This window comes from Orbicella faveolata, unplaced genomic scaffold, assembly GCF_042242905.1.
Source record: "Orbicella faveolata isolate gen_17 unplaced genomic scaffold, um_ofav_v1 contig_47, whole genome shotgun sequence".
In the NCBI taxonomy this organism is placed as follows: Eukaryota; Metazoa; Cnidaria; class Anthozoa; order Scleractinia; family Merulinidae; genus Orbicella; species Orbicella faveolata.
This window is the reverse complement of record NW_028301577.1, coordinates 10,550,905-10,562,137: the sequence shown is the minus strand read 5'-3', so window position 1 is coordinate 10,562,137 and position 11,233 is coordinate 10,550,905. Positions and strand designations below refer to the sequence as shown.

The following is an 11,233-nucleotide window of genomic DNA, read 5'->3' as shown; positions in this document are numbered from 1 at the left end:
GATCACTTTTTAAGGTGGCGATACATAACGCTAGTTTTATCTTCTTCATTATTGCTTAGCCGTTTCTGGCAATTCGTTGTCTTTACTGCCCTGAGTTAGGCGGAATGACACACATTCAGTATTTTTCTTTAGCTTATTCTTTTATTACTTTTGTGACACTTTCTGCCGGTTTGAAAGGCATTTAGAGTTTACCAGCGCAAACGTTTTTTTCCCGTAGACAGATGTAAAATGGTTTTCTAACCCTTTCGCATTCTTGGCCATTAAGACCCATTAACACAAAGCACGATGTACAAACTTCCGGCTGCTAAAAACAATAACAAAACTAGCTGGTTGCACAAAGTGTTCTGTTCTGCGCTGCACTGTACTGTACTATTGTGGTTGGATTAAATTTAGGAGGTTTTTATCTTCCATGGCTACAGCTATTGTAAAATATAAGAAGAATCGGTAGAACGCGCAAAAACGCGGGTTAAATGGCGTCCCAAGGTTGTCTACATTAAGTAAAATCACGCCAAAATATCATCATGTCAGGAACGTACGTAATGTTGGGCATGGCTTTTCTTTAATACTAAATTATGAGGAGAAGTTGCTTTCTGTTTTCAATCAAAAATGTATACGGAAAAAAATTAATCAAGATAGCTTCTTGAATTAAAAAGACGTAAGTTCTGACGTAAGTTCGCGTTTTTCGCATATTTCACCTTTAGTTTGTACACAGTTCTGTTTCAAATTATTGAGAGCAGGAACCGAACTTATTTAAACGGCTATTAATTAAACATCGTAAGGCACATAAAAAAAGGCGGACCCTGGTCCACTTATGAATTATTAAGTTCTTGGACTCGAAAAATAGTAGAACGAACAAACATTAAAGGAAAGAAAAGATAAGATTTCTGGTTAATGTCAGAATAGTGTCACTTAAAGTTATTTTTCTTGTTTGTTTGTCCCTTACTCCGTTTTAGGTAACTCCATAGATTGCAATGTAGCCGACTTTTCGCGACCTGTATGTCTGCCTAATTGAACATTTAACTTAGTTAAAAAAAAAAAAAAACTGAAGGGGTCAATTTGATAAATCATCAAATTTTTCTGTGAATAAAACGAAATACAACACTGTCTTCACTGAGCTGTTCGATCACCTGTGAGAGGAAAATATAGAAACCATTTACTAGTTCCCCCGGGGGGAAACTCCCATATAAATAGGACGGGGGAGCTCGTCGGAAATTTTGAAAATAAACCCTAAGAGGTACCAAGATCCTGTTTTGTGGGCGTGGCTTGAAATTGTCGGCTTCCCTAAGACGTACCAATTCTAAAATAATACTTTATCTCCTGTCGTATTTTTCTCGGCTCAGTACCCTAAATGGTCCCGTTAAGGCTCCCGATGTGTGGTACCGGTGGCGGTGTGGTGGCGGTGTGGTGGCGGTGTGGTGGCGGTGTGGTGGCGGTGTGGTGGCGGTGTGGTGGCGGTGTGGTGGCGGTGTGGTGGCGGTGTGGTGGCGGTGTGGTGGCGGTGTGGTGGCGGTGTGGTCAGTACCGGTGGCGGTGTGGTGATGTGTGGACCTTTTAAGGCTGAACACCCTAAGAGGTACCATAACTGCGTCTCGCACCTCTAAAGGGTAGGACGAGCCCCCCCGTCCATTTTATATGGGAGTCTCCCCCCGGGCTGCGAGTATTCCAGAAAAACATTGTCATGAAAATTGGATCATTTCCCTGCCATGTCAAGGAAAATTTCAATTAAGTAGCATACAAATACGATAAAAAGGCGAAAACGTCAAATATTCGAACACATAGTTTGCAGTGCTACGCTTTCTTGAAATTATCAATTCTCAATGTTGTAATCTGAGAATTCATAAGATAACATTCTCCGCCGTCACATAACGAGCGGTCAGAAAGCATATTTTTAATGCAAACGGCTGACATCTTTAAAGGACATTTTCCCGGAATCGGGTTGGCCGTAAACAAGGGACTAAAAAAAGAACAGAGCATAGAGAAGAGTTACTTAACATTTTAGCTGCAGCTGTATGTGTACTACTGAGATTCTCACTGCGACAAACGACTATCTAATAATGACCATGTTGATATACTGGGGAATTTTATGGGGCGTGAGAACTAACTTTCCTTTTGGCCCCGGGGGGATATTTCCTTACATGGCTTAGACGGGGAGGTGAAGCCCGACACGGTATGAATTGTTGTCTTCGCTGCCAATAACAGAGTATTTTATACGAGTTCTCCGGTGTAAACAGGGTCTGAACCTGTCTTAAACAGGGTACAGTTGCACGATTCCTGACGTTACATGAGGTTTAAGCAGTAGTCTAACAGTATTCAGCAATCCGAGTTCGGAGACAATGGCTGGTCTTTGTTTTTTAAAATTAAAATGGTCATCAGATCATTTTAAAGATAAGAGATAAGATAAGAGAGAGTGCTTATCCTCTCAGAATTCCATCCAATCTTTAATTAATCCTCTACATGGTCCTAGAATAGAGAGTGTCTAGAATATCGTGTCCTTCTAAGATTAGCTATTTTCGGTTTTCTTTATCCTGACAAGGCTCAGGGTTTCAAACCCTCCGTAATGGCACTCCTGTGCCAAAACATGGGTTAAGTATCCTCCTCCCCGCCTTCTCGACTCTTTGGTAATTAGATAGATGCGTATTTTTTCTCATGCCAATCTTCAATGTTCAAAGGTCATCCAACAAGCCAAGGTTCGTCCATATCTTACTCTTACTTAATTTTGTCACCCGTTTGCCTAAGTGGTTTACTTACTATGTCCTCGTAATCGAAACCATATTTAAGAGAGAAGTGGTTATAAAGAGTAACAAACATCAAAGGAGCAAAAAGAGATGCTAAGATTTATGTTGGAAGATCCACCCCCGTCCACAATCTTTTGTTTTGCGCTCGTACACTTGAAAATTTCGGTACCGAAACGTTTCTATTGGTTAGTTCCTCTGTGCATGAGAGTAAACAATCATTGTGTTTCGTGCAGGGTCAAGGCCAAGAAATGGACAAAAACGATTTTGTTGACATTACATGTAGCTTGATAACTCCGCTGAGAAACCTGAACTTATGCGAGTGCCACTATTTTAGAACTCTCTTGTCATATTTATCAACTGAACAGTCGTTGTTTGCTTGTTCCTTGAGAATGGGTCTGGTCAAGGAGTGAACTCAGTGTATACAAACAGTTTGTAAGTTAGGGAGATAGTTGTTTCTAGAAGGTGTACGTTGGCTCAAAATATAAGAAGATTGCCCAGAGAAGAACAGTCAGTCGCTCTTGCCAAGCCGTCAAGTGGTCTAACCTTTTAATTTTCAAGACGCTGAACCTCGTTTAGTGTTGTACCAGCTGTGTCATCAGATAATGCGAAAAAAATTGCAATGAAAATGTTCTTAACTTGACTTGAGTTAAACACCATTAGCTTTAGAAGATTAACTTTAAACTAGGCATTCTTAAATTGCAGAGGCGTATGCTACAATGTTTGCCAGAAGCCGAAAACTTCGGTGCGATGCCTTCCCACTTCGAAGCAGATGAAACTTGTAACGGAAAATGCGCACAAAATTATCAAACAAAGTTAATAATAAGCTCCTTGAGTTCTCAGCCTGTGATGGCTGAGAATTTAGTTAAGATGTCACCCAACGCGCAGACTAGATATGGCTTTCATCAATTCTCAAAAGCTTCTAAAATGAGTGGAATTCGATGGTTAATGCTCGCGACGACATGGAAAGACATAAATAGATCGTAGAACTAGAAATAAGCACGTTTTTGCGATGCTTACGATGACATGAAACATAAGCACTGTTTTCTGTTAGACCTTAGCCTCTTGCAGGCGTTCAGTTAGTTGGGGCGCAGCGCGAAAAATGGCACGCGAAAAAATAAGACAGATGCGCGGCGCGGGAAGGCGAGAGAACCACGGGCATTAATTCGTTCACTCCTTGCACCAAGCCTCTCTCTCCTTTTTACGATCGCCATATATCAAGCTGCGCCCCAACTAACTGAACGACTGGATGAGACTAGCTAGGCCTACGATCAAGGCAAGGGCCTTCTGTTTCCTTTGGGAGTGATTCTATTTCAGACCTTTCTTCTTAAAAGCGTCCTCTCTCTAACAGGCATGCCCCTTCGAATGCAACAAGTCCTCTTACTTCGAAATTAGTCATGTTAGTCCCTCGACTTTAAATAGCACCTCACCGGCATAAAAAGTCCGTGAGATCTATCGCAGTGACAATGTTTATCCACTGTTTACAATGTCCTTGTATTGCTAGAGATAGGAGTGCCGTTGCGTTTCCTTTAAAGCTTTGTAGGACAGCATACTTGTCGGTTTTCGATTCCTTTGTACTCTTACCTCTCAAAAAAGCAAAGACAACGAAAGGAAGTAGATTTCACCCTTGCTCCCTCAGCAACTTAAAGCCAGCGACAACTGAGCTCAGGGCATAAACTGGCACTCAGTCTCCCGGCGGCTCCCCTCAAATTCGAATACATTAATGAGCTTGGACCTCAACAAGACAAATTGAATTAACCTAGTCACGGTGATCATACAATTAAGTCTAAAAACAAATGGCTGGGAAGACAAATCTAACGTCATTAGCGCAAAGGAGCCCGACCCATACACCCCTTAATGCCCGCCTACATTCACTAAAATGCCGAAAGCCGCAAAATCTCATCAGGAGTTGCTGAAAGGCCTTGCTTGAGATGCCAAAAGCAGGGAAAGGTCAGAGTTTGATTGGAAACTATTCAAAACTTTAACCTAAAATGGGCGACAGAGATGTTGAGGAATTTAACTGGAAAATTATATTTTCGAGCGTCTTGGAAACATTTTACTCTCCTCGCCACCCGCCTACACAACATTGGAGGGTGGGAGGTGGGGGGTATCAGAGAATTATCGTTAAATGTATTTGAAATAGAGTAGTATCGTAAAGGGTTATTTTCTAAGTGCTTCAACTACTTTTGTCGCCCATTGTAGATATAAAGCAGCCGGTAGTACAGATAGTAGGGGAGGAGAGTCAGCATGTCGATGTCGCATACACTGCCCGCCAGATAAAGTTGCCTCAAGCCCTTAACACACGCGCAACCTTTATGTTTACAATTTAAGTTTACTCCTAAGCTACCATACGAGTATCAGTGCCCTTCTCGAAACACTTGACCGCGAGAAAAACAACACACACTGAGAAAAGGTAGCAGGGAAACTTGAACAATGGTAAGTTTGCAGTCAAATTTAAGCTTGTCAGCTCGAGTGTGGTGTAATAACTATTTCTCTTGTTTTTGTATACAGCTGGTGACGTAAGCAGTTATTAAAATAGAACTTTGTCAGATTTTTTATCAGCACTAGCCATCAGGGTTTAATAGACAATTACTTTCTTAAAACAGCCCTAACACAAGCTAAACTTAAAATGTTTTCTTCAAAGTTGCGAAGAAAGGTAAAAAAGCTAAAGATGTAAAACTCCAAAACATAAGTTAAGACATTAAAAACATAAGTTAAGACATTAATGCATGGTTACGCCTCAGGGAAAAATGAAAACATCTAGTACAGTCGTGTCTATTTTAGTCTTTTGGCCTCCAGAATATCTACTGGCTTAGTTCTTCACATTAACTTTCCTTGAAAACAATTCCAGTTTTTCAGCAGCAGGGGTACTTTTCAAGATTATTCTTGAACTTTAATTACTGCTAAAGCGTTGAAAGTGAGCTTCGTTGTTCCTTTGAGGGTATTAAACTGAAAAGGAACAATGAGTGTCTATCACGGAGTATGAATAAATGGGTTACCGCAAATACACGCAATAAACAAGCTGCTAAACCCACAAAGCCGCAACGACAATTTGTTGAATTCAAACAAAGCCAACTGTTTATTCCACTCAATTAGCTGGGTGGATCGCATCTTTGGTCAATGTTTAGCAAAGTTTTCTGTCCTCTTACAATTTGTTTGTGAAAACGTAAGATGTTTGAGTTGTTTGTATCTCGGCGGGGTTGCCGACAAGACGTCTTCTTCCCAATATGGAACTCTTTGTTTTTCTACAGAGCATTTCACTTGTCAGTTCGCGGGATTCAAATGGAGTCGTTCGCTCTCCCGCTGTTACATTCTCTTTTGCGCGATTGTTTTGGTTTTGAAATCGCGTTTTGAGTGCTGCTTGTAGATGTTTGACATAATTGCTAGTACTCGTGCAAAGGGCGTGACGAGATTCTTACTAAGTTCCTATAGTTATAAACACAAAAGCTCTGCCATAAGTCGCCTAGGCTTTGCCAATTCTCGCCCTGCAAAAACGTGCTGTGTTCCTCACAACTTTGAAGGAAGCGCCCTTCGTTAAAAAATCCTACTAAACTACACCAGAAGACAGCAATAATTAACGGATCGGCAATGAAAGTAATCAAAGGGAAAATGTCTTTCAGAGGACAGATGAAGAAGAGGAAGTTTTCTTGCCCAGATGAAGTGCTGTCGAAGACAGAAGAAGGCTCGAAACCAGAAGAAACCAGAGAGAGGAAGCTGTCCTCGGGTGAAGAACTAACACAAGCTATCATGCGAAGTCGCCGAAACGTCGACGGAGTGGTGCGGAAACGACATCAGTCAATGCCGATTTTCTCGAGCCCTGACGAGAGCCAAAAGCAACCAAGAGCTGTGTCCTTTTGTCCCGAGATTTTACTTCTTTCTGCCGTTATGGAGAACAACACAGAAGAATTGGCGAAGATACTTCGAGAGGGAAATGTCAACGTAAATCAAGCGAACTCCATCGGAAGGCTGCCGATTCACGAAGCCGCTTCGGAGGGTTTCGTAGAATGCGCACAGATTTTGATCGAGAACGGCGCGAATTTGACTTTGGAATGCTCTGAGGGTTTCACTCCGCTAGAAGCGGCTGTCATCAGCGGGAATTTCGAATGTGCGGAACTGTTAATACGGAGTGGAGCGCCGATCGATAAAATCAAAAATGGATACCTCGATCCTGTCGTCAAAGGGAACAAAATGGCAGCAGACTGTAACGAAGAGGAAGAAAAGAACTAAAGGCACTTACTTTACAAAGGCGGTGAAAGTTGACTTGGTATCTGACTAAGCGAGTGCAAGCAGATTTAAAAACATTGCATGCTTTTAATTAAAGTAAACGGAAGAAACAGGACAACTATAGTAAGAGGCCTAGATGTGTGTCAGTGGAATAGATGCATTTCGCAAATGTGCGTCAAAAATAAGCTTTTTCAAAATTAGAGAACCTTAGTACAGATCAAGGGAAAGAGAAAATTTCGTCACTGATAGTTTTGAGGATTACGGAGAAATATCTAGATTTGCTAAGCCGTATGCTTGCAGTTGTAGCCCGCGGCAATAGTCATTTTTTAAGAGTAAACACTGTTTATTGTCAAAATAACAGAACTCTTATGGCCTCACAAAGAAAAGTATTTTGAGATAAATGTCTGTGTGTGCTTTATTCATGAGCGAAAGAATGAATTACATGTAACTGAAAAATTGACCTGGCAATTCCCTTTATATCAGTTTCAGTCTTCATCGATTCAGACATAACAACCCTATAGTTTTAACATTTCGATTCATTATCAGTACCGTGTTCTCATTTAGTGTTTTTCTACCTTCAAGGGAAAATGATTTTACTTGGAGGTTTCCGCACCCTTAAAACTGACCAATTTTGCAGGGGATCGCTTCGGTAAATTAACTGTGCGGAAGGCCTTTGATCCCCTCCAATTTTCTTAAGTGAATGGTCACCTCAAACTTTCGTGGTATTTGAAAGTTAATGCTTGTTGTTTTCTGACTTATGAATGTCATTTGGGAAGCGAAAAAAGGTTAGCTATGAATTGGACAAAAAAATCCTTAACTAAATTCAAGAATAAGTTAATAAAGATGGTGAATTTTAAATTCAAGAAGACTCAAGTTCCCCAAAAATGACCAAACGGACAAAATTTTACAGCACAGCCTAAAATTTAATCTACAGAGCTTTAAAAGCACTCCGATAGCCTAAACCGCGTTTTAAAGTATTTGAGAAACTGTCGTCGTTGGGTGCCCCTGATTTTGTACATCATAAAAATAACTGACTTAAAATATCGTGAACACACTTTCATTTTAAGAGAACGTCACAGCATTTTTATTACATAATCACTAAAATATTGCTGCCATTAAGTGGTAATGAACCTGCTGTGAGCCTAAAGGTGTTCCTACCTCATTGTCACTTGCAGTTCCAAGCTAAAAATTATCAATTCTCCGTACCGACTCTCACACATTCCTTATACTGTTCGTTTTGAGAAACAGTTGGTAGATCAAGACAATTTGTGCCTTTTGATGACTTCCTTTATTCTCATTACCTAACTGCTTGATATTATATCGATACAGTTAGGAGAATTTAGAAGTCGATAGAAGATATAAGCGACCCAGGAGAGCATAGTTCAAAGGTAGGCAGTAAATGCACGAGATGTTAAAATTCGTTAATAGGTTTCGATAGCCTCTTGTTGGGGTGTGTTACATAACAAACTCAACACAGCAGTCGATCTTTTGATCGGAACAAAAATATCCCGTAATTATTAAATCAAACATGGTGTGTTTTAAGGTTTAGAGTTTTAGAATGCCTTAATTTAAGATGTTCTAAACCGTTCGTGTCTTATAAAAACTTTTGCCACTACCTGAATTTGTTTCCGTCTGTTCTGGTCTTTCCAACAGTTCAGACGGTTGCGCATAGCATTCAGCATAATTCTACAGAGATGATAGCGTGGTTAGTTTTATTAGCACTTATTCGCTGGATAGAGATTTATCCGGTGGATAGCGTTATCCAGCCGTTAACAAACAGGGGCCTGGGGCCCGTTTCTCGAAAGCCCCGGAAACTTTTCGGGCCCGTAAAGCCATTTTTAGTTCACCTGTATCTAAAAACGGAGAAGTGTATACGCCTGAAACTTCTTGTGTGAAGAGAACCTCTGTTCATATTAAGAATATGTGAATAAAACGGCTCTGTAATCGTAAGGTTTGAGATTTTGCTACGGCTTTCCGGGTGCGAAAACTTCTTGGGACCTTGGAGAAACGGGCCCCAGGCAACAATTCATAGGCCTTTCCTAAAAACACCATAATACTCTTCAATGTACAGTTTTAGCATGGACGTAGTGGTTGTTCAGTCTCATTGTACCAATAGGACAAAGCAATTAATAGTCCCTGAAGCCAACTTGCGTTTGAGTGCAGCAAGTTCTCGAACTAAAGAAACCTAAAACCACGATCTTACTTCTGAGGCCAATGGAAACTGGGTTACAGATTAACTACAAACACAGGAAAAACCAATCACGGTGCACTGGTACGTTATGCAAATTTCATTTTTTGAAGGTTTGTTGCATGGCACGTGCAGTTCGTGCTGGGAACGAAGGACATGGAAAATATTTGCATCCTGAACACGAGGGTTAACCTGTATTTTGAAAAATATTGTGGTATTTCAAGGAAAGACCTATACTAGGGTAAATTATGCGAGGCTAAAGAAAACAGACCTTTCCGGTTACATAACTTCGTTAATGGAGCTGTCAAGCTATCTAAAGTTTGCTGGGGCAGAAAATCTTCGAAGAGTTGACAAGGAACTTAATAAGGACTTCATGTTTAAGACTCAGGAGGACCGAAACGGAGTACAAATGGTTCTCCTGATAACATTTAAAAATTTTGAGTTGAAACATTCTCAAGATGCGAAATCTGTGAAGTAGCTCATTATTTGTGCGCAATCTTACTGCGCACGTAACTCACACGCATGTCCTAAATCGAGCACGCGCGCGAAGGAGTGAAATAAACAATAGTGTTAGTGGCCATTGCTATAACATGGCGTGGATTTAGCGATCTTGACCCCTATTTTTCTTCCGATAGATCACTTTCTCTGCTGTTCTCCAGTGCGTTTTGCAAATAATGAAAAACGAAATCCATTAATTGCAAGTTTGAAATTTTTGCCCCACGTACCGTCGAATTCCACTGTACAACTGCTTCAAATGTGTCTTTAGGGTTACATTTGATCAAAACATTGACACATTTCGAATTGTTAACGAAACAAACGCACTTACACGAAATATGACTACGATAGTTTGCCTTTGATGACTCATCGAGATAATGATTTGTCGCCTTCGCAAATTTTTCAAATGAGGATATTTTTGCTCCCACCTTACCTCCAGTCTATTACCCACAGGGGGTCATGGCAAAAGTAAAGTGAAGTTTATCTCCGAAAAGAAGTCCGTGACCCTGTTTTTTACATGTCTGACAAAGGAAACACCTTAACTGACCGCAATAAAAGATAGCAAAATATTTTTGCGCGAACGTCCTTTAAGTGTGTTTACGTTACACTTCCCTGGTGTTTGTAATTCTTTCGATTTTTAGGCTGTTTCTCCTTTGTTTGAGTATCAACAGGAATCCCCGAGCAAGCCATCATGGACGATTGAATTTAAATTGTTACACAACGAACTGACTGTAACTTCAGTTTAAATTTGCTCTAATGGCTTTTTTATGTTGCAAGTCGGTCGATGATTAATTAACTCTACAAGAGATCAATGGCTGAGGGCTTCCCTTCAACTTCAAAGATTCCGTTCAGATCTATATTTAGCAAGAGAAAATATCTTTAGTTAGATATAACTGAGATAGTGATTGGACATTGGGTTTGAAAATATATTTCAAGCTGTGTGCTAATTGATGTCCATTTGCCATGCAAGAATAGCACCATTAGGTCTCGGTAGTTGTGCATAGCGAGCCCATCAAAGGGAAGGACACGCCCCGTTCGAACTCTCGGCTGGCATTAATTGATCAATATTGACGGATGTCATGGAACTGGTCATGAGGTTGCTGCAACGGTAGAACTAAAGGAAATTTTGTGTTTAATAAATCTGCATTAAATATATGTCTGTATTGAATTAGAAAACTAAAGGTCAATGACAGAAATAAAACAACCTCTATCTTACAGCTCTTAACTCTCAATTCAGTCAATAAACCCCCCGTAAACAATAATGTCTTTCCATATCAGTGATTTTAGCATAAACCTGCGTATTATAAAGGAACATTTTTATCCAATCCATTTTAAACTCTTGATTGCGATGGTATGTTACGAGTTGTAGTGGGTGATCGGATTATTGTTGACCTTCATCGTAAATCTCGACGAATGGTCACAAGAAAAAAACACAGATGGTAATTCGTGGAGGGCACAACAAACTATACGGCTTTAGTCGTGATAAGGATGGGGTCATTGTTCATCGTGGTAAATGATGAACGTTTGTTCGCGTGTTTCACGGTAGAGTCACCTTGGAGTGTAAATAGCGACGTTTCCACTGACGTTTCAGCTG

The 11,233-nt window shown here is 40.4% G+C and overlaps 1 protein-coding gene across 1 annotated transcript; it reads left to right on the top strand.

The window, feature by feature from the left end:
- The first annotated feature begins 5,677 nt into the window (after positions 1-5,677).
- Positions 5,678-7,357, top strand: LOC110048337 (uncharacterized). The gene has a single exon (XM_020754121.2). It carries the CDS (start codon positions 6,321-6,323, stop codon positions 6,957-6,959), a length of 639 nt encoding a protein of 212 aa, XP_020609780.1. The 5' UTR covers positions 5,678-6,320; the 3' UTR covers positions 6,960-7,357.
- Positions 7,358-11,233: the final 3,876 nt, after the last annotated feature.